This window comes from Centruroides vittatus, unplaced genomic scaffold (genome assembly GCF_030686945.1).
Source record: "Centruroides vittatus isolate TY-2023 unplaced genomic scaffold, ASM3068694v2 contig_371, whole genome shotgun sequence".
Lineage (NCBI taxonomy): Eukaryota > Metazoa > Arthropoda > Arachnida > Scorpiones > Buthidae > Centruroides > Centruroides vittatus.
This window is the reverse complement of record NW_027122194.1, coordinates 2728060-2752028: the sequence shown is the minus strand read 5'-3', so window position 1 is coordinate 2752028 and position 23969 is coordinate 2728060. Positions and strand designations below refer to the sequence as shown.

General features: G+C 28.9%; 2 protein-coding genes across 2 annotated transcripts in view; one reads left to right on the top strand and one right to left on the bottom strand.

The window, feature by feature from the left end:
• The window catches only part of Non2 (upstream activation factor subunit spp27 homolog Non2), a 57033-nt gene extending 54434 nt beyond the window's left edge, over nt 1–2599 (bottom strand). Inside the window, exons 1-2 of the mRNA XM_067270563.1 lie at nt 2503–2599; nt 2325–2415 (exon numbers count right to left, since the gene is read on the bottom strand). Coding sequence (XP_067126664.1) covers nt 2325–2415; nt 2503–2551 — 140 coding nt within the window. The 5' untranslated portion in view covers nt 2552–2599. The remainder of the gene's footprint in view (nt 1–2324; nt 2416–2502) is intronic.
• A 13169-nt stretch (nt 2600–15768) lies between these two features.
• On the top strand, nt 15769–22501 carry LOC136975502 (uncharacterized). Its single transcript, XM_067270562.1, has 6 exons — nt 15769–15967; nt 17304–17390; nt 18030–18576; nt 20121–20247; nt 20829–21074; nt 22192–22501. The coding sequence occupies exons 2-6, from the start codon at nt 17305–17307 to the stop codon at nt 22344–22346; spliced, it is 1161 nt and encodes a 386-aa protein (XP_067126663.1). The 5' UTR covers nt 15769–15967; nt 17304; the 3' UTR covers nt 22347–22501.
• The last annotated feature ends 1468 nt before the right edge of the window (nt 22502–23969 follow it).

Sequence of the window (23969 nt, the reverse complement as noted above, 5' to 3'; positions counted from 1 at the left end):
CAAATTCTGAAAATAAAATCTAAAATTTGATAGATTCCTATTTAATTTTTCAATAATAAGGCTACATTTTAGTTAACATCTTACTTGTGCACATTTATATTTTTTGTTCTAGACTGATTATTTCATTAATAAATGTAATGTTTATATTAAAATGTGTATATATATTATCAGCAAATATAGTCAAATGCCATTAATACAAAATTGAAGAGACTTATAAACTGGCACATTAACTGAACTCAACATTCAAATGCTTATCCTCACATCCATGGGACTGCAGATCTACTTTACATTAATATGGATTTCCTATAAACTGATAACTTAATAATTGAGTTTTACTTCACTTATTATATAAATGGTTTGAGAAACTGATATAAAGTTTTATTACATTTTTAAATAATCGATCCTTTTCAAACAATACGTTATACTTGATTTCTGATAATCTACTTATCAACACAATTAGAAGACAATCAATTAACTGCAATAATATTGCAAATAACTTACATACCTTATTTATATGTATTCATTATATATTCCTTGTATAAGTTACTTTTTAGGAACTTTATACATATATAAACATATAAGCAAAATGATAAAGGGTTAATGTTACCTATAGTTCCAAAATGGTGGCTCGTCTCTGATTCCAGCAAATATTGGGTTGTTTGGAAAGTAATTTCGTTTTTTCCATAGAAAAATAAACACAATATTCTTATAATAAATAAATATTTTATTGAATTATATATTGACCATTTTGGTCAAATACCTGTTGTCATTGTTTCTGGTAGTAGCATGATTTCACATTCATAAAAATTTTGATCGTTCTTTACAAAAAACTGATCCAAGTGATTTTTGACATTGTCATTTCAAGTAAATGTCTTACAGTTAAAAAAAAGTTTGTATAGACCGGAACAAGTAATAATCTGAGTGTGCCCGATCTGGCAAATATGGTTGGTGTGATAACACATCCCATCTAAGCTATAATAGTTTCTGACGAGTCACCAAACTTGTGTGAAATTTGGCATTATCATAGTAAAACACTACAGTTTGTTTGTTGATTAATTCTGGCCTTTTCTGTTTGATGATATTACTCAATTTGTTTATTCGATGTCAGTACACTTTCGAATCAATTGTCAAATTGTCTGGTAAAAGCTCAAAAAAGAAATTTCTTTAAAATCCCACCATAGAGAGCATCTCTCGTTAATAACATGTGGAACCCATATATCGAGCTTTGAAACGAAACCAATTCGTTTTAAGTAATAATAAACGGTTCAATTTAACAGATTTAATCTCTTAGTGATTTATATACGGCAGATTGCTTCAATCAGTACCCTTATTTTGTTTTCATTGGCTTCAAATGGCCATCCAGAATGTGGTGTATCTTCGATATTAAAATTGCCAGAACGCAATTTTGTAAACCAGTTTTGGCACTGTCTTTCAACACATCTTCTCCAAACATGTAGGGTAGATGTACCAGTTTTGGCCAGTAGTACCAGTTCTGGCCAGAAAACAAATTTAACTTAAAAATATAATCACAAATGAAACAAACTTTTATTGTTAACTGTGTGAACAGTTAACAGTAAAAGTTTGTTTTATTGGACAGATTTGAATATGTGGTGATTATATTTTTAAGTTAAAATTGTTTTCTGGCCAGAACTGGTACGCTGGCCAAAACTGGTACATCTACCCTACCACAGTTTTTTTCTTGTTTAAACAGCATTTTAATTTTTTAGTTATAAAAAAACAAAATATGCCGAAAATGATGCTTTCGATTTTCCAAATTTGACGGGACACCGAAAAAAAAAAAACAATTGTACAGAATCAAACAAAATTTTTACAAATAAGCCTTAAAATGTCAGCTGTCGAAGTATATAATGAAAATGTGGTTTAAAATAAAATTGGCTGGTAAAAATACATCTAATTCCTCTAGTAATAAAAAAACGAAATTACTTTCCGAACAACCCAATAGAAGAAAGGAAACAGTGGGGACACACGTTCTAACCTAACCTAACCTATTCTAATAAATTACCATAATTATTACCAACAAAATTATTAGAATAGGTTAGGTTATGTTAGGTTAGAACGTGCGTCCCCACTGTTTCCTTTCTTCTATTTGCTGGAATCAGAGACGAGCCGCCATTTTGGAACCATAGGTAACATCAACCTGATAAAGTAACTATTGCCTCGTCTTTGTACCGCACATAAAAATTTTATGTACGAATATATTTTTATATATTTTAAATTATGCATTTGTTTGCATAATCAACTATTTTTACATAAAAATAATTAAATAATCAAACTTATTAGAATAAAATTTTATATACTATTACCTTAAAGTGAGATCTGTATCAAACTCTTCTTCCAACTGTAATCTCACTTTCTTAGATGACAAAGAATTTAAGTCAGCATCTTTCAAAATTTCTAAAGAATTAAAGGATGGAATATTTACAATTCATAACACAATAATTATATAAAACTTAATTGAAATAAATCTTAATGTAAATGTACTTGTGATCCGCTTCCTTAAAACTTTTGTTGTTATTTCTGTATCCGACATGTTGACAGAAGCACGTGGTACACACGTGAATGATATGACTTATAGCCCTCTACTGGTAAAAAATCAAAATGTTTATAAATTAATACAAATTATAAATGCCGTATTAGCCCGAATATAACGCGACCCCGAATTTAACGCGACTCCAAAATTTTCATAAAGATATTTAGAAAAAAAAATAATACTCATAAAAGAATTCAAAGAAAGTAAAATTCAATCAGATAAGCATTTATTTAGGTATTTATAGCTAATAACACAGGTTACATTCATGTCAATAAAATTAAGTAATGTAAAACAAAATTAATATTACGTAAGTAACAACAAAAAACGGAAATGTTTATTCAGAATCTGAACTGTTTTCAGAATGAGAACTCATTGACTTCCGTTATTCATTATTGACTTTCGCGTTAGGGGGTAAAGCGGGTCTATTGACAAATTTTCTCGCAGTAGTACGAAATTTCTACTGACTTAACTTGAATGAGTCATATTTCTTCCCCATTTACAAACAAACCCGATGGCAATCGGTGAAACATGAGATAAATTACAGCGAGTTGAAATTTGATATGTTTATTTTTTGCGTTTTACGTATCAAATTACATTAAATTCGACACAAATAAAGCATTTTTGTCAATATAGAAATATTTTACATTGTTTAAAAGTAGAGAAAATAAAGAAAAGAAAGATGTAATAATAATTTTTCGAGCGAAGCCAAAAATTTCACAATTTTAAGATAAAAAATGGCGTCTGTGAGAGCCCACGTGACTAAAAGGCGGTCGAAAAATCACGTGACTAATGAACTTCGAACAAGCGGAGACATAGCCTTACTATAGTAGCGCTATGCAAACAAAAGCGCAGGCCTACTAACTAGATCACATGGTTGTTTTGAAGTGGTCGGTCGAGCTAGGTCTGACGTTCAGTCGCGTTTCAATCTCTGTAGGAAAATGTCCTTGTTTATATTACATTCCATTACTTAAACCCCGAATTTAGCGCGAGTCGATTTTTTAACGGAAAATAAATGGTCGAAAAATATCGCGTTATATTCGGGCTAATACGGTATAAAAGACAAAAATACTGAATATTATATTTAGTTTTGTGTAGAATTAGCTTAAATAAAAATACAGGCAAGTCTTTTGCAAATTTTTCTATGGTAAATATTTAAATACGTTTTAATCTCGCTAATCCAAACTACGTAATTATTATTTTTCAAATTAGTGAAAAGTTCGGATTAGTGGAGGCTTTTTTTACTTTTTATTTGTGGTTTTAGTCCTTTTCTCGCTCAAGGAGCCCTAAAAGGCCAGTGGATTAGTGGAATTATATATGAAAAGTCGAAAATGTCTACAAAGAAATCCATAGTTTTAAAAATGTGTAGAATTTTTGTGCACAATTATTGGACTTAATATTATTTATTTTATTATCTTGAGAATGTGTAATGGTAAATTATAATAATTGCAATTCAGAATGTTCCATTATGAAATATATATCATCCTTCCAATATTACTTTGCAAACAGAAAGTTTTCATTGCACGAATGCTGCAAGAATACTTTTTACACTCATTGTATGTTGACGGCCGGATGGCCGAGCGGTAAAGGTGGCAGCCTACCGCTCTGGGGGACCCGGGATCGAATCCGAACGGGTCGAATAATCCCCAGGAATTTTTCGGGGGATGGTCCGTTCGGATATGTCGGGCCCCGTCCCTCACCACCCGGTCGCCCCATTGTGGGCCTGGCCGAACCCATAATGGGCCTACTAAAAGAGGCCGTCTTAGTGCCCACAGGGCGGAAAGAGTTAAAAAAAAAAAAAAACTCATTGTATGTTTATATTAAAATGTATTATATTAAAAGTAATACCATATATTAATTCTGCAAATTCGTCATGTTTTTTAAAAATAATCTATGATGAGCTTTCTTTTTTGCTTTTAGTTGGAAAATTTAACGGAAAAATAAGGCAAAATTATATCGGATTAGCGAGAGTACATAATACCAAACACACTGACGACCGGAAAGGCATCATTATGGAAAGCCCGAATGGCAGAGTGCAATCTTGGAGCAGGGTCGTCGAGACCTTGTATGGAGCCCGGAGGTAAAGAGTGAGTCACGTTTGTCCCTTAGTGGATTCTTTTGTCTTTTATTCGTTCAAAACAAATTTTTGTTTTGAATAAAGGAAATACATAGAATATTTCTTTATTAATAAAAAGCAGTCTTGAAGATTTTATTTTTTGTTAGTAAAAATAACATTAGGTCTAATTTATAGTGGTAGGCGCCTAAATTTTCTCCGGAGCGGAGGAAAAATCTTCAGCTTTCCCTTCTTCGACGGTCCTACCTTGGAGTAAATCGCCTCTAATTACATTACGAATGATTGTAAAAAAAATCAGAAATATATAATAGTTTGTTTTACTTCATATAGTATTGATAAACTGTTTATAATACGCTATAGCCTATTAAAAAAGAAAATATGATTCTTTCTTTGTAAAACTGAATGAAACAAAGTTCAGTTACAGTGTTTCAAATACGAACCAATTGTTAAATATGTGTGCAAATTAAGTTAATTAATATTTAACAGAATCAAGCGACTATTGTAGCAATGTAAAAATATATTATACTTGTACTAAAATAGTTCGCGCAATTCTCTTAGCCTAAATTAATACCCTATTCATAGAAATGATAATACAATTAAATTAAATAAAATACCAAGTAACCATATTTGAGAATAAATTTCTGTTTCTTGTAAAAATTGGAATTTTATTTTAATTCGACTAATGAGCAGACAAATTAATTAAGTTTTTGTTAAAAATTTATCTTTAAAATTTCAAAGAACTATTTGCATTGTTCATGATTATAATTAGAGTAAGCTGCTTTTGTACTTGCTTCAAAACTTTCAGTTGATTGTTTAGAATAAATTATATAAATTAAGATTATCACGCACCGTTATTTTCTCATTTTTGAACGTATTTTCGTGCGACTGGATTTTTATAAATATATTAAAACAAAATAAATAGAAACAAGATTGGAAATATAAGAAGTTTTGTATTTTCTTTTTTATATTACAAAATAAAATTGTAAAAATTGAATATTTATATTGTATTACGTTTTCATCAAAACTTCCCTTGGGTGTCCTTTTTTTTTGAACGATTTGGTTATGGTAATCCTATTTAAATAATAATGAAAACATTTCTTTCACTTGGAATTTATTGCACTTTTATAATGAAAGCTTTGGATGTTTTGGCTATATCTATTAAGAAGAAAAATATATTTTAATATGCCTGAATATTCTAAAAAAGTTTTAGATAATTTAAGAACCAGAAGACTGAAAATATTAAATATATAAGTTACATTTTTTTTATAAAGATATAAATTAAATGAGAATTACAAATACATATTATTAATAAAAAGCTGTAATCTCACTGCATATTAAAACTTATAAAAAGCACATCCATTAAGGATCTTCAATAAAAAATTTCGATTATAATTTACCTAATTTAATGATGCGTAAAATATTTCAAATTATTATAATCAATAATAGTTATTTATTTTAACCTGAAATTTCTTAAAATGAAAGTTAATTACTCTCTTCTTATTTAATAATATTTTAATAAATGTATTATTAAAATTATACTTTTTTTAAATTAATAAACTATGTATTAAAAAGTTATTTTTTTGGTATTATAAAATTTTCAGAATTGTAATTTTTTTCCTGTATTTTAATTATTTTATCATTACAATTTACAGCATTATAATTTATTCTAAATATATTTAAATAATTATATAAACAGCGTAGAACATGTTTCCATTATTGTAATTAATGAAAGTATAAAGCTGTGTTTAAAATATAGTAGTAAAACGGAAATAAGAAAATTTTTAATTAATAAAATATATAAAAGATTATATATTTGCTTTTCATTGCATTATAGCAGTTATGTATTATATGTTAGCAAGACATTAGCATTATGAATTAGTCTGATTATCATATTCCCATGGCTTAATAAAAACATTCCTTCCATTTTAATTTACACAACAATTATCTATTTACATAAATTATTATATATATTAGTAATTTATATAAATAAATTAAAAACTAAAATAAAAATAAATGTCATTATTTTATAAGAAGGTTGCGATTAAACTGTTTTTAAAATTTAAATAACAAAAAAATGTAAAATGATTATTATTTTGATGCGGTGCTGCTGGTGACTTTTGTTAAGCACTTCACTTGTGACTATAAGCCTGAAGTTACTAATTTGATTAACACGCCGATTTTATTACTGAAGAAGATTAACAGTTGGATATTTAACCTTAATAAGAAATTTCTAATATTAACGAAAATGCAACTTTCTCCAGTTAAGCGAGGAAGGCCACCACTTAACAGAACCAAACCAGTGAGTAAACGCAACAACTACACTGCCACAACAAGTTCCAAGTTAATTACGGATTATAATTTACAAACGGATGAAAATATAAATGCTATTTCCAAGGAATATGAGAGTATTAGTGAAGATTTAATACCCCTACACATTCAAGAACAATCAGGTGAGACATTCTTATTATCTACTTCAGTAGCTACAGGACACGGACAATCTGTTAGACACTTCTTTGACAGTTCTATGGAACAAAATCTCCAACCTTATAGAAGCAACTAGTGATAAACTATCCAACCAAATTACTAATATAAAGGAGGAACTGAATCTAATCCATGAAAACCTACGTGAAACCAAAGAAAGACAAACTAAGATAGAAGAACAGATAACTAAATTATATCAACAGACTGACACCTTGCAGATCGGAAAAGATTTTACACAATTTAAAATGGACACTCTAACCAATGATTATAATCGTAATAATATCATATTATACAATTACCCCACTTCAAGGGCTATTACTAAGGAAGAAATTTATAAATTTATTGACTCTACTAAATACTCAGTCTGATATAAGAAGATATTTTAGAGATAATTCAACTAACTAAATTACCTAAATTGACTTTAAAAATAATCTTTGGTAATAATCAACTTCGAAATTCTGTCTTCTTTACTTACATTCGGAAAAAACAACAAAACCAACTTGAAGGCTGGGAAGATATCCAACTATCACCAGACCTTACAAAAAATTCAAGGATCAGACGTAAAAACTTACTTTCAACGCTTTATGAAATTCGAAAACTAAATCCACAGGCCAAACTACATAATGATATTATAACAACAGGAAAAGAGAAAATTACATACAATATCAATGGAAAAAGTCTGGTTTATGCAGATTCATTTTTATCATTTTCTAACTCAACAAGATCCAATAGCTGATACACTATAAAACAAAGTCAAACGCAAAGTCACTCTACTCTCGAAAATAACAATCCAATATCCGTCATAAACTGGAATTGGCAGGGACTTAAACATAAAACTTCATTTGTTAAATTTATGCTGGCTAAATATAAACCGTTCATTTTTGCTATGACAGAAACTTGATTACAACTGACAACTTCTATATATCTAATTTTAATAATTTTACGGTAGTAACCACTTTAGCAAGTAATTCAGCAGGTCCAGGTCGCCCAAGAGGTCTTTGCATGTTGATAGAAAAAGACTATGGTACAATAATTCAAGTTAAAAAAATCTATTAATTATATTTTACTTCTCATTTCAATAAACAAAAACAAAGTATTAAATAAGAATAATAATTTATTGATGATAATGCTAACTTATGTGCCGCCTGGTGATCTAACTTCAATTAATGAAATTTTCAAAATGATCGATACATGGTACCATATAACTCCTTACATTATTGTACTAGGAGACTTCAACTCCAGAATTGGAGAATTGATGGATACTAAATATAAGGGTTCTAATCATTTAATTCATAATTACCGAAAATCCAAGGACAAACAGACCAACAATATGAGGAAAAGACTAATAGAATTAATAACTGAATACAAATTATTTATACTGAACGGACGCATTAAACCAGATTTTCCTGCGGAATATACCTGCTTAACCAATACTGGTAAATTCACTATTGACTATACAATATGTTCTGATCTATTGCTGGACCGCTGTACGGAATTCATGATAACTTCATTTGATACATCTGACCACTTCCCTACAATAGCAAAATTTTTATTAACCTCATTAAAGAAGAGTAGTAATCAATTTATAAATAGCCCAAAAATAAATTACAAAATGTCAAATTATCGAACTGAGATTGATAATCGTATGCTTACCATCCCGGAAATAACGGATACTAATAATATAAAGATATCAGTGGCGTGCCGTCATTGGAAGCGGTGGAAGCGCCACTTCCACCTTCCAATGACCTTCCCTTGTAGTTTCTAAAATATAAATTTTCATATTTTAACGTACTTTAAATTAATTAAAATTAATATTTTATTATAACTGCATTATGTATCTTATTAAAAACTTCTATACTATATGTGAAAAAAACGATAAGATTGCTATTGTATATTCGAACGTCAGTGGCGGAATGGAAGCGCTTCCGAGACAGCTTTCACGACGAGAATAACTGAATGGTGTAAAGCAGCCAGAGGGCATTGGCGCATGCGCTTTACAGAGCACCAACCTCAGCCGGTTTAGCTGGTGGAAGCTACACACGTGTAACCTTTCCAACGTTTCTATTCCTTAGCCACTGGGTAAGGAGCTATCTGACTAAGTGAATTGTTTAAGATTGAAAAAGTAAAGAGTATTCAATGTTATTTTTATGTACGTTTTTTTGCAAAGTTATATTTAATTACAGTATAATTAAAAGAAAATTATAATTATATTGACAGATTTTCAGTCATAAAATCTTTAGAAACTTTATCACTTTTAGATGTTTTTCATAATACTAAAATTATTAACAATTTTTCCAAGCGTGTTTTAATTCTTTAAATTAAGTAAATTTTATGGGAAATTTTTTGATTTATCTAAATTACGTAGCGAATCGCAATATTTATATTTGTGTCCGGACTATATTGACAAGTAACTCTTAAACATAAAACATATTATAATTAATGTCGATTCGAACAAATTATAAAAGAATTATATGATTTAATATCATTAATTTTTACGGTACCATCTACCAGTGGGTCTGTTGAGCGCCGTTTTTCGACCAGGGAGCGAATTCATACATTGGCCAGGAACACTCGGTCGGAGGAAAAATTGTCGTCGCTAGCGTTGCTTTCTTCTCCTCTCTGGTTCATATGGAGGTTATAGCCTTATATTCGCCTTTCCTCCGAAGAGTGGTGCCATGATCGCTATGCGACCGAAGAGCCAGCCGTTTATCTCACGGCCTAAACGTATGCGCGGGAAACCGTGCCTTCCGGGAGGACTTTTATGGGGAACTGGCCTCCTATTCAATCGTTATTGGCTAGGAGGAAAACTCCTAGCAGCCAGCTTGTCCGAGTCGCGGCGCGAACCCACGACCGAACTTCCCAGTGTTTAAGGTCTGGTCACCACTAACTATGAGCGGCAATGGAGACCACTCGCCCACTGGTGGGGCTAGCGTTGCTTTCGATAGAAAAAGTGCTTTTAAATACGTCGATGGAGTCGATAAAGTAATTAACGACTTTGCGGAAAAAATCGCCGAATAGAATTAGTTTATAAAAAATTTAAAAAACAAGTTTTTCTATCATTGTTTGTATCGTATCAATTTGTATTATGTATGTATTATTTGTATTTTAGAACTAAAATACATAAATTGTTTATTTTTGTCATTTCAAGCATTTGTTTAAAACTTTTATGGAAATGTGAAGTTCCGGACAGGTCTGACCCGTCACGAAAGACGCGAAAAAAAGGTTAATTTAGAGAAATATTTATTAGTTTAAAAAACCATAGGTAAAAGTCGGTTGTAGTCGGACACCCATTGTTTATATCAAACTGCCAGGCAGAAACCATAAATCGCGGAAGGAAGTCGTCCTATGATCGGTGGAAGATCGTATTCATCTTCGATTTTGACTTTTCTCGCGCTCCAGGTAAGAGTCTCGTTACGTTTAGTAGCCAGGGACCAACCACTCGGGAAGCGTGATTGAGGGAGAACGACCAATCAAATGGACGAAAGAAAGAACGGAGATTATATTAATCTCCGACAATCGAGGGCACCTGGCACTCGGTTAACGTTCCTAATAACCAAAACGCCGTGTGTCAACGTGCAAAAAAACAAAAAAAAAAAAAAAAAACAGTTTCTCGTCTATTGTGCCAACCTGTAACCCGTGCCACTTCGGACTTAGACCGTGTCCCCGACGCCAACAGAGGAAGTCTCCCCGTGCCCTACAGACTTATCATCGCCACTGTCCCGGAGCCATCTTCAATCGACCATCGAAGAACCATATCGACGCCCAGGATGTCCGAACGGCTGATTGTCCTAAAGCAAACTATTTTGTACATAGTATATGTTTATTTTATGTTTCTTTTTTTCGGCTTTTGTCAGGTACGTCTCTTCCGCCACCACGCACGTACGAATGGACCCTAGGCCATCACTGACGCGCAATTAACTGATTGCCCCTGGAAGTCGGCTTCTTACAGAAACACAGCTTCCCTATCATCAGATGTCACGGCATGCCACTGAAAGATATACAAGCTAATGATGATGACAATTTTAAACGACTACATATCCCTTTAAAAGTAAAAGTAACCTTCAAAATAAAGCTAAAGAAATGTGGTTTGACTCTGACTGTTACAGAATGAGAACGAAAAAACGAGTAATTAAATAAATTTAGGCAAAATCTTAATAATGATACTTTTGAAAACTATAAAAAAGCTAAACGATCCTATAATAATCTACTTAAAACTAAAAAATCAAACTATCTTTGCAAAATTGAACTAAACCTAATTAAAAATAATAAAGATGGTAAACTGTTTTGGAATACAATACGAAGATTTCGGCCTAAGTTAATCGGAAGTTCTATCACAGTAGACTGGAAGGAGTTTTATCAAAGATTTCCACAAATTCATACGGAATTATCGTTAAATACAAGTTTAGAAGTTTACAACGAAATTTTAGATTCTGACTTTACTATTACTGAATTGAATAATGTCATTAAAAAAACAAAAAGTAAAATAACTCCAGGAAATGACAATATTCCAACTGATTTCCTAAAAATATTACCACACAATTCTAGACTAAAAATATTAAATTTATTTAATAGTATGTACAAATCTGCTTCCTATCCCGATTTCTGGTCTCAGTCATTCTTACTATGATCTATAAAAAGGGCGATCATTCCTCTCCTAGCAATTACAGACCGATAGCATTGTTATCTACTATAAGGAAATGGTTTACCTCACTCCTTGCAAACAAATTTAAGCTATGGACTAAGATTATGGAATTAGAAGCCGAATTTCAATATGCATTTACTGTAAATAAAGGAACCGAATTTGCAATTTTTACCTTATTAATGATAGTTCAACTTTATCTATTAAAAAAAACATAGGAAAATATATGCTTCCTTCATTGATATACAAAAAGCATTCGACTCAATATACGTTCCTCTGTTGGTGCATAATCTGAAATCCTGTGGTGCAAGTTTCCGATTTACTTCAGCAATTCTTATACTCAAACTATAATATCAAGATAAAACAAGGCAATAATATCTCTCAAACTTTAACTTTATCCCGTGGAATTCTTCAAGGTGATCCTTTTTCTCCTTATTTATTTAACTTCTATCTCATAGGTATTGATCACCTTTTTACCGAATCAACTGATGGAATTGAAATAGGAAATAGAATTTTTCATTACATTCTTTTTGCGGATGATCTTGTGCTTCTGGCTCCAACAAAGATTTCATTACAAAGGAAAATTAATCAACTTAATAAATTTCTTCAATCACTACATTTAACAATAAATTCGACCAAAACGAAAGTCATAATATTCCGTAATAATTGCAAAATATCTGAAAATAACACTAAAATATATCATGAAAATACTCTTTTACAAACTGTAAATGAAATAGACTATTTGGGAGTCAAATTTGATTGGAACCTATCCTTTAAAGCACATTTTGATAAAATAAAACAATCAAAGCAAAGCAAGCCATAGATAATCTACTATTTGTATGTTCCAAGTTGAAAACTACTAATTTGAAAATTCATATTAAACTATTTAACTCAACTATCATACCCATAATATATTATGCAAGTCCAATATGGAGTTTAGATTATATTTATAAATTGGAATATCTTCACGTCTATTATTTACGCAGATTATTTCATCTGGAAAGAACTATTCCAGGATATGCTTTGCGGCATGAAGTAAACCGAATTTGGTTCTTCCCGTTCTTACTGAAACGTTTAATAAAATTTTACTACAGAATCAAATTTAAAAATGATAATACTATAATATATTTACACCAACAAAATATTAATCAAAGTAAAAATCAGAAATTTAAGCATCTATAGCATTACAAATTAAGCCAAATCCTAAATAGTTTTGGTGTATCGGAGTCATTATTTAAAGATAACATTAATGATTGGAAATTTGGATATTCACTTTTAATAAACTCCGCAATTTCCAAGGTAATAAACAAAGATCAAAATTCACTATACCAATGTACTGTACTTATCACCCATGATATATTGATTTATTACAAATTCCGTCTTCACAACCTTATGTCACAACTAGTTAGTTTAAATGTAAAACGATTAATAATTCAACTCCGTTTAAATAAATATACTCTTTTTATTAATAATATTTATATTTACTTAGCAAGATCTTATTGCACTTTATGTAATTCTGAAGAATTTTCATTATATCATCTAATTCACAATTGTCAAGAACTTCATAGCTTGGTGACTATTATAAAATACCTCAAATATGCAATTATAATTCATTACTCGACTTCCAACTTAATTGAAATAATCTCAGTAAAACGAATCCTTACAAAATATACAATTATTTTGTTAAAATCTCCGAAAAGTACTATTTGAAACATTAAAATTAATGATTGTTATTGTATTCATTGTCTTTGTAATTATAGATGAAACATTATGTATGCAATCATAAAATCGTTGTTTATAGTGTTTAGACTTATCTTTGTACTTTAGATTTGCTAATTTGTAATCCTTCGAACCACTTGTATTATTCCCCCCATAACAGAGAAATTGTTCTCTTTTTGTATTGCTAATTTGTATTGTATTATTTTTATGTTATTAAACTCTCTATGATTATTATTATTTTGATGCATTTATTTGCAAGAGAAATGAAAATTTACTTAATTAAAATAAAATTAAATTGACTTTTATGTAATTTAACAAATTATAAATCATTTGGAACAGTCTGATTTATAAAAGTGTATTTATTTTTTTTAATTTAATTTTTAATGGTAAATAAAATTGTATAAAGACCTTTTTCTTAATTGCTAATTTAAGAAAGATAAGTAACTTCTAGTTATAAAAACTAAATTTTTAATGATTTAATCAAATCATTTGACATTTAAATATTATTTTTTATAATTAAAAATATAATATAATACTTCATTTTAGTAGAAAATTTTGCAAATGAATCATTTAAAAAATAATAAAGCTTTATTTATGATTTAAAAACATCTCAATATGTTTTTAATATTTTTCATTCATAAAATTGGAGATTAATTCAAAAATATTGAATTAATAAAGATTTTAAATGTTTTATATTTTTTTGTGAGCTATTTGATATTTTTTAAAAGTTTATCAACATAATAACTTTTATATTGTAAATATTATTAAAATTTATTTATATATTTCTTGTTGTTATATAGATTTTTACAATTTTAATATAAAATATTACAAAAAATTAATTTATAGTAAATAATATAATGAAAGTATAGTATTTTCTTTGTTATTTAGGTATATGTATAGCAGAGGGTGGGGAACTTTTTTAGCCATTACTCCAAAATATATTTGTGTAAGTCGATATTACCTTTCTCATTTTGAAAAGGAAAAAATCGATACAAATTTAAATTAAACACTATTTATTGAATCATTTTACGAAAATGAAAATAATAAATAATTTTATTTGGTTTATCTATTATCATTTTGGAACACAATAATTTCATTGAAAACTTTTACTCTTTAGATTTTGAAGAAACTCCTTATTACCCCCAATAATTTCATTTTTACGCCATTTGGGGTAATTTACCCCGGTTCCCGACCGCTGATGTATAGGGTGGACCAAAAGTCGATGTGATTTTGAAAGAAATTTGCAGAAGTATTTCAAAACATTGTAATTTATGCCCTAAACAAAAAACGAATCTCACTTTGAACAATTTTTACAAAATTTGTAAGTAATAAAATATATGAATAAGACAGCAATTTAGTCTTTATTTGACTTTTAGACAAGTTTATATTTTATGATATATTTTAAAAATCGAATATATTTTTTAATATTTATTATTTTGTATACATTTCTATTCTTCAATAATGTATATATTAAATAAAATTGCAAATTTTGGAGGTTTTATAGGGGGAAAAATAAATACTTCAGGATATATATATATATATATATATATATTATTTAATAATAATAATATTTCCTGAAGTATTTATTCTTTTATTTTATATTACAAAGTTTGATATTGTTTATAATATATAAAATATATTAAAAACATAAATTAGTATATAGTATAAAGAATATATTAATTTTAAGAATATAATTTTAAAATTTTTTAAAAATAATTTTATTTTATCCGAAAAATAATTAAAAGATATTTATATCTTCTAATGACAATTACATAAAATATTTCTCGGAAACAACGTTTTTGATTTCTTATAAAATATAATTTAAAAGTTTTGTCAATACTTTTATTATAAGAGTGCTATTTTGTGTTGGATAAAAATTTGTTCAGCTGCAGAATGTCGGCTTCACTGAAGCGTGGTACACTAACAGGAGATCTGAAAAAGCAGGGAAAGGTTATCTTTTAAAACTAATACAGCAATATTTTACGAAATATTTCGACAAAAAATTTATCATAGAAGATACTTATATGAGCGTAAAATTCTCATGATATTTCACGAATGATGATGGTATCTTCCTCCTCCGCATCCTTACATAACTACTCAATAAAATAAGAAAAAAATTTATACATTTACGATAAACTTAAATAAATATAAAAGTGATAAAATTGGATTAAATATAATATAAAAAAAACTTGCTATTAAAATTATGAAACTATTTTCCGGATCAGTTTTTACCAATAGAAAAACCACATTTATAGAAATAGAGATGTTATCGATCGAGAGATGGAGCCACATGTAGTTATTGATAAAGTGGATGTTTGCCTTCATTTTCCTCTTCGCAGCTTTAGTTTGTATTTGGCTTCTGCCAGTTCTAACCATAAACTCACTTTCCTTAAGGTTAGACGATCGAAATTTATCGTTCAATAACATGGATTACGAAACTTTCCAACATATATTTCAAATCGACACGTGCTTTTCATTGACTCAATATTGAGTGACTGGTGCAAAGGTAATTCTTTATAATTGTTGTTACTCTAGCTCATTATGTATATCACATATAAACCTTATAGTCAAGGAACGATTCGATAAGTGATCTTGCTTTTAGTTAAGTAAACATAAGTGAATATAAACCTTACTATTTAAATTAATTGAAAATAAACAATCTTTTATACCACAGAATAATGAACATTATTCACTTAAGAAACACAAATATAACATTTATTGTATATGAAACCAAATATAAAACATATTTTAATAAATATAAAAGAAAAAACTTATTCAATAAACATATAAAATATATTTTTATACATTTATCCACTGTTTAATACATGTTTTAGGCAACTTTATACAGTGTATACAGTTTTTTATAGCAGTTATTTATATTGATGAAATAATTGGATATATATTTATTTTCATGAATATAATATAATTAATTTAGCTTTTAAATTTTAAATATCATTAATATTAAAAGAAAGTTTATAATTCCTAATTATTGGGAGAACAAATGTTATTTATCCTGTATTTATATAAAAACAGTATATAAGAATGAAGAAGAGTTTTGTGATGTTATAGTATATTATGTACAATATTATATTTATTGTACAATCTTCTTATTGTAAATATATTAAATATACATTATGTGATGTATTAAAGAAAATAAGATGATAAGTACAATTGTTTGTCTATGATTAAAATTTCTGATTAAGAGATAACTTTATAACAGCATTTTTCTAATTTACGGAGGTTTTCAAACAGAAAGAATGTTATATTTATTTTAAAAATTTATATTTTATTTTTATACAAAAATAAATGTGTAAAAATATATTTTTATACATATTCTTCCATTGTTTAACACATGTTTTTAGATGACATGTAAAATAAAAAATGATATTACAATAAAAATATATTAACTCTGTGTTTATGATATATCTAAATATTTTATATCGATTCTTATTTATTTATAAGAAATTATTTACCTATGTACAATAATTGAATATAAAATTGATAAATGTACTGTACACAAGTTAAATAATATATGTATGATATATATGATCTCATATCTGTTAAATTATGAAGATATATATATGTATTATATATGTATTTGATGTAAAAATTCAAAAACGATGAGTTAAACAATACAATATTACATTCGAAATGGTTAGTTACGCAGTTTTACTTTTAAAATAGATAAGAAACAATGTTTGTATAGGGCGTAACGTTTACTTACTTACCAGAATTTCTATTTTTATTATTTTATTTTTATTATAAATAATATAAATAAAAGAAAATTAAGAAGGAAAAAATGTAATATTTTTAATAAACACTATCGCCTTGACGATTTTCAGAATGCTGCATTCTACTTCTCAGGCTTTAGCCATGGATAATACCGCAACAAAACGTAATCCTTTCGATCTCTTCGCTTCTATATTCAGGTAATAATTCTGAAAGGTTTGCATTTTATACTTTACTTTCCTTTTATCGATTGGTAATAAAATCAGTATCAAATCATTGGAGATGTTGGATATCAACAAATCTAGAATTGCTAAGTATCTGGTTTAGATATTCATTGTGGAGAGTGGTGAAGTAGCGTAATACTTCACTCGAAACCATTTCCTTTGAAGTACGATGCTAGTTATACAATCGTTCATTGCCATTTACTCGAAGAAGATGAAAATTTTAAGTGATTTAGAGAATAGTTACCTGAAAATTTTGAATTATTTATTTCTTTATTACTATTTTAAAGATAATTTAATTTAATAATTAAAATATTTATTATTAATAACTAACTTTCTAGCATATTTATATAAAGTTTTTAGTTCTTTAAATGTTTTTATAATAGTTGAATTTGAAAACCAGTTTATTTCTATAGAATTTAGTTAGGGATAATAAAAGCTTGAGTAAATAATATAAATATTGTTTCTATGGAGAAGTAAGAGTCGTAGTTGTAGTGTGTGTTGCTTGTTTCCGTAGTTATCTGCTTTGTATCTGCTCTTTGCTTCTTCGAAGATTCCGTCACTATATCGATTATCGTGATTGTGACCTTTACCAACCTTTTATTTTTACTTTCTCAGACGAAAAACGCAAGAATCTGACAACGATAACATCGAAAGTGGAGAAGATAATATTGAAAATAGAAATTCTTCAAATCAGGGTAACGATGAGATCGTTAGTAAAAAAGCACGAAGTTCTCCAGTTCCAATAACAGGAGGTACCACCCATTATGATCGAACTCCCGAACTATCACGCAGCTCCTCGCCAGCTTCCGTAAAAACACGTGATGTGGATAGCGATATGGCCGCACTTAGATTATCCAGGCAAGATAACCCTTATTTGCAGCAACAGCTGGAAAGAATGTCTTATCAAGAGGATATTCAGTCGTGTCAATCTTCCCGTTCGACTTCTCCACAAAAATTGCCTCAACTAAAATGCGAAGTGGACAGTACGGAAGAGGATTGCGTCAGTCTCCATCAACATCTGATCAGGAGCCCGCCTCCGCAGTTTCCTCAAAATATCTCGCAGTTTGTCTTTCTTAGTAAATCTGATTCTCCTCAGCACTTTCACCGAGAAATGCAATGGATCGAAGGGAATATGGTTAAAACTATGAGCGTATCCCCAACTGTAAGTAGATTATCTGCCTTACAAATTGAATTTTGTCTTAGTCAAATTATTTCTTAAGAATTCTTATATTTTAAATATCATTTACGCGATGTTATAAGCTCAAATTTATTCTGCTGTTTATTAATAAGTGCTCCCTCTGCTTACAGACTTACAGAGGTAGATGAGGATAAACATAGTCTCAACGCTCTCCGAAAGACATAAAAATATATGAAAAAATCAATAAAATACATTAAAATTTCACCACTTATCAAAATACACTTTAATTTATATCGCTTTTGTATTCTTTTTAAATAATAGAATAAATTTGAGGTTATATATTTGAGGTGCTCTATCTAATTAGCAAAGGTAGGCTGTAAGACAGGGTATCAAATTGTCCTGTCTTCCAATCTGCCTCTGATAATTAGTTAAAGGAAGTAAATTTCTGATTATATCTATATTACTTTGTTTTTAAGTATGCTTAAAAGCATATCACATGTTTAAACTTTGTTAAAATTCACACAACAGTGAAATATGCCTAAATATTGACAGATCTCTACTAGAACTTTAATCTTTACATGCTACAACTAAACGTTTTAATAGCTATTTTAATGGCCAATTTTATTCATCTGATTTTCGTCACGATAAAAATAAAACACTTTCATATAAAGAATTGCTCGAAATTATTATAAACAAATAATTTATTTTGGTATGCGATGTTGCATTTTTTTTCTTATGCGAAATATTTTATAAAGATAATACAAATAAATTATTCATAAATACCGAAAGTCAATGTACAAAGGGAGGGAGGAGTCGTCGACCTTCAATACTTTATCAATCACGTGACGTTAATTGGCCAATCTCAAAAGGCAACACATTAAATTGTCGACATATCGAGCGATATTTAATGCAGTGTTTTTTCTTGGAATAAGATGGACTTCTGCCAAACGGATAGAAAGTGATTCTTGATTATAAATATCAAGAAAGAAGTATGTAGAAAGAAATACCTACAGTGATAAATGTAAATATCATGAAATCTTTAGGTGTTAGAGAAAGTTGTATTATCCAGTAATATAATTTTAATAATAAGGAGAAAGAAATCATTTTTCAAGTGACAGTATACAATTTAAGATTGAATTATACGAAGATCGATTATATCATTAACTCCCTCAGTGGGAGAGAATCAGGTGCATCCTCTTTTATGTTCTGACTCATTCCCTACAAGTTATTTTTAAGAAATGATGCAACATCTGTGTGGAATACAAGAGCTCAATATATTCTATACTAACATGTCAGCCGAATAGGGAAGTAGTTCTATATCAAATAATACTCTTCTGATATTCTGAACGGATGTTTTTTTCATTTGAACCAAATCTTTGAAAAAGTAGACTTCTACTCCGAGTAGCTGATACATGCGGAGAAACATGATTTACAGGGGCGCCTCTGCATCTAATAATAGCATTTAATGTATTTTCATTCGTATTTACAAAAATTGTTCAAAAATGAATATTTTGTTCTTTCTACATTTAATATTTGTATAATCTATAATCTTATTGTTATATTTGTAGCAATTTGATTCCTTGGAAGGGCAAAGATTGAAAGATTTAAATCCTCTTATGACAAAAGCCGGAGTCGATGCCTTAGATCCCAGAGTGAGGGAGGTGTTAGAGTTTCAAAGACAAAAGTATCATTCAGGTCAGAGCAATTTATAATATTAATGTGATGATATAGCCTTTGCTTTATCCTAAAGAATGTTACTTTTTATCGTCGTTATGACAAGAAAGCTTTTATTTTTTCTAACATAAATTTCGTGTGTAAATATAATTTTTTTCACGATTGGAAGGAGCGAGAGAGAGAGAGAGGAAAAGAGTCAGCTAATACAAATAATATATTTTATCTATTAACGATGGTATCGTTACCACACAGAGTTTAAGGGCATAAATTGTTGTTGGCATTAATCACGTGGTTTTGTATTACACGATTAGAAGAGTAAAGATGACGTTTTAAAATAACAAATATTAGGTAATTAAAGAAAGGATTTAACATTTATGTATTAACAAGATAACAACCTAAAGGAAATGATGGTATAATGCGAAAGTATCTGGCAGGAGGCCAAAGACTTTATCTCTTTAGTGGTTAAGGATGGAGTACTTCACAATAAAGCCGTTTTAACTGTTCGTCTTTTGTTATTCTGCGATTAAAAGAGAAAAAAGAGATCTTTATCTTTGCTAGAATCCAGGCAGACACTTCTTTATGGGTTTCGTTTCCTCTTACAGATCAAAGAAGTTTCGATACTCACGTCTCTGAACTCGGTACGAGAAGAGCATCGGATATATCACCAGTACCCAATAAATTCCTGTCGATACCTTCAAAAACGAAGTGGTTGGCCAAAGCGGGATTTCGTCCATTTTCATTTCCTTCGGTACCTATGGTTACTGGATCTTTACCTGGCTTATCGGGAGTTAATGGCGATGTCGATTCTAGATGTTTGGCACCTGTTAAGGATAATCGACAGCTAACAGGTAAGATATATTATATTTTACCTTTGACAGCATTCGATTTCTCTTATATAACACCTAATAATTGATGGGTGACATTTATTTAAAAGTCCCTTCTTACGAAGAAAGAAATAATTAATTTTTAATTAAAAAATAAACATGATAATTTATTTTGAATATGTTATATTTAAAAATGCTTATTTTTAATTATCCATTTAATATATTCAGGTAATACAGGATAGTTAAAAAATCATTTACCTATTGTAGAGATCAAATTTCTGCCTTATTCAATTGTTTGATTGTGTAAAACTTGTTTACACTCTCAAATGTATCTTGAATACTCGAAATAAAAGTGGGCAAGTGACGTTTGGGCCACCCTGTATATATTAATGTGATCGGATACGATCATTAATTATAAAAATATAAGAAAAATGTTTCATAATGCAAAATCAACGTTGTAAAAACCGGAAAATGATAACGTCTCTTTAGAATTTTGATTTATTATTATGAAAGTGTTTTTTTTTTTAATTTCTCAAGAAATATTTTTATCAAAAACGTTTATATTTAATCTCGTTACATTCATTTTTATCCTTTTATTTTTTCGAAAAATATGTCATTTATTTTTAAATAGTTTGCTTTATGCAAGTTTCTGTATATAAATAGAAAAGCTAGAACAATAAATTTCTAAGACAAAATTTATATAAAATAAAAAATTGTAAAACTTTAAATAACCGACTGAATTCTTGAATCTTTTTGAATAATTAAAAAAAAAAAACTGAACTTTTTATGCCTTTTTCTTTTTACATTTTCTAAAATAATGTCTCTAAAAGAGTGCTACATGATACGTCGTAGGTGCTTTTATACATGTATATTGTTGGAATAATTTATTAAATTAAAAATCAATTCGAAAAGAAACACATTTGTCACTAGAATTTCTGTCTAGAATAAAAGAATAAAATACAATTATACTGATATTATTTAAACAAAATAATTATCTTTCCGCTATCTTCATCGGTCACTATATAATTAATTCGTCCTTAATTTAACACAGAATGGCTTTAAATTAATTCGTAGTTTTATGCTTAGAAATTAATGTTCTCGAAACATGAAAAAAAGAAATTTATTAACTTTTTTTTTTCAGGAGGACCTCATTTAGTAGCATCGTCGTCGGTTCAAGATTTATGCACCAATAACCATCAAAAACAAAGTGTATTCGCGCTGTGCGGCATGAATCATACTAGTAGCTTAGAACCTCTTATAAACAGCCGAAGTAAATCATCTTTGGATTCGGGATGACAGCGGAGAGTGTTTAATTATGGACACAAATAGTTAATACTTTCTGTGATGAATAATTGCCTTTATTCAACACAACAGCTTGTATATATGTGTAAAACACGTTTTGTTGCTTGTTAAAACTTAAAGGCAATAATAAAAATAAAATATTAAAATAACATTTTTAATATTTAGTTTGACAATTCTCTCAACAGATTTACTGAATGATAACATTTATCTGCTTGGCATAATAGTAATTTCGATAGAGTTTACAGGCATATATTTAGAAAGGCAAACATTTAAATATTTATGAAGTCTCTTCCTTATTTTTCTTTTTTTATTTGAACTATTTCACTTAAAAACAATAATAATTTAGTTTATTATTTTATTCTTCCAACGTTTAAGTAATTTTTTAAATAATATACTTTGTAAAATCAATTTTTTAAAAACCCATTTATATGTAAAATAAAAATTTTACGCGCTTTATATTTATGCAAGGAACTTTAATATATTATTTTATTTTTTTTTATATTTATAAAATTATATTTATTATTATTATTCATTTCATTTTTATATGTTCGTGCTGAAATTTTTTTAAAGAAAATGAGTATAAGGAAGAGAGGGAGGAGTAAAATAACGAATAAACTGCAGGCAATTTTTCTACGAAACTTACTGGTTTCTATACAAAAGCCAAAAGAGTCGTCAAAGAGACAAACTGTATGATGGAAGAAACTCCCTCTCGCACACACATATATAAAGTCTACATGATAGATGTCACGGAAAGTAGCTATTTAAGCATCTACAACTTTCTGAAAGCGATGGTTTTGCCAGTGTTCTGTGAAAATCGGAAGCGATAATCGTATCTTTAATACACGCCTTGGACTGTTCGGAAAAGACTTATTAAGCCACGTAAACCTTCGAAAACTCTCTTCTTTCCTTCTTTCTCCCCAACATCAGAAGCGAAGTAAGCCGGAATGGGTACAATTGATCCGATTGTATCGCTAGAGTGTGACCTTCGACTGTTGCGGTTAAACAGTGACGTCATATTCGATCGATCCCTTTTAGATTGTGGGAATGATTCACTTCGATGGGGAACCTCGTCTGATGCTCTTGGGAATGTCTGGATACTGATGAGAATAATAAATATTGTCTGGCTTTAATAACAAGAGGAAAATAAATCAAAAAATTTAAACCCTTAATTGTAAACTGTTCTATAAACATAAACTACTTCCTGTTTTTTTTAAAAAATAGTTTAAGTTAAATACGATGAATAATTGTTAAAACTTCCATCTATACGCTTATAGATGAGTAGTTTTAATTATATACAGAGTTGGTCTTTCGCTTTGAATATTATCATTTGAATATGAGGCCCTAAACTATACTCCATTGCACGAGAACTTAAGCCCCTAGCTAAGTTCTTATGCTAGGGGGTACAGTTTAGAGCTTTATATTCAAATGATAAATACAATAGCCTGTGTAAACCAATCAAAATCCGATCCTGATTTACGTAGATACAGTGTGTGTGTGTGTATATATATACAAAGTTTACTATTTAAAAATTAATTTTATTAATTTAAAGATGTATTAATGGTTACAGAATTTTAATAATCGATTTATTAATATTTTTGAATCGATAATTTTGAAAAT

What these genes read in the sequence shown, in the direction of transcription:
- LOC136975502 (XM_067270562.1), top strand. Translation starts at nt 17,305, where the DNA reads ATGCTGCATTCTACTTCTCAGGCTTTAGCCATGGATAATACCGCAACA. An exon ending in CTCTTCGCTTCTATATTCAG is followed by an intron (nt 17,391 to 18,029) that starts GTAATAATTCTG and finishes TTACTTTCTCAG; the next exon opens with ACGAAAAACGCAAGAATCTG. An exon ending in CTATGAGCGTATCCCCAACT is followed by an intron (nt 18,577 to 20,120) that starts GTAAGTAGATTA and finishes TTATATTTGTAG; the next exon opens with CAATTTGATTCCTTGGAAGG.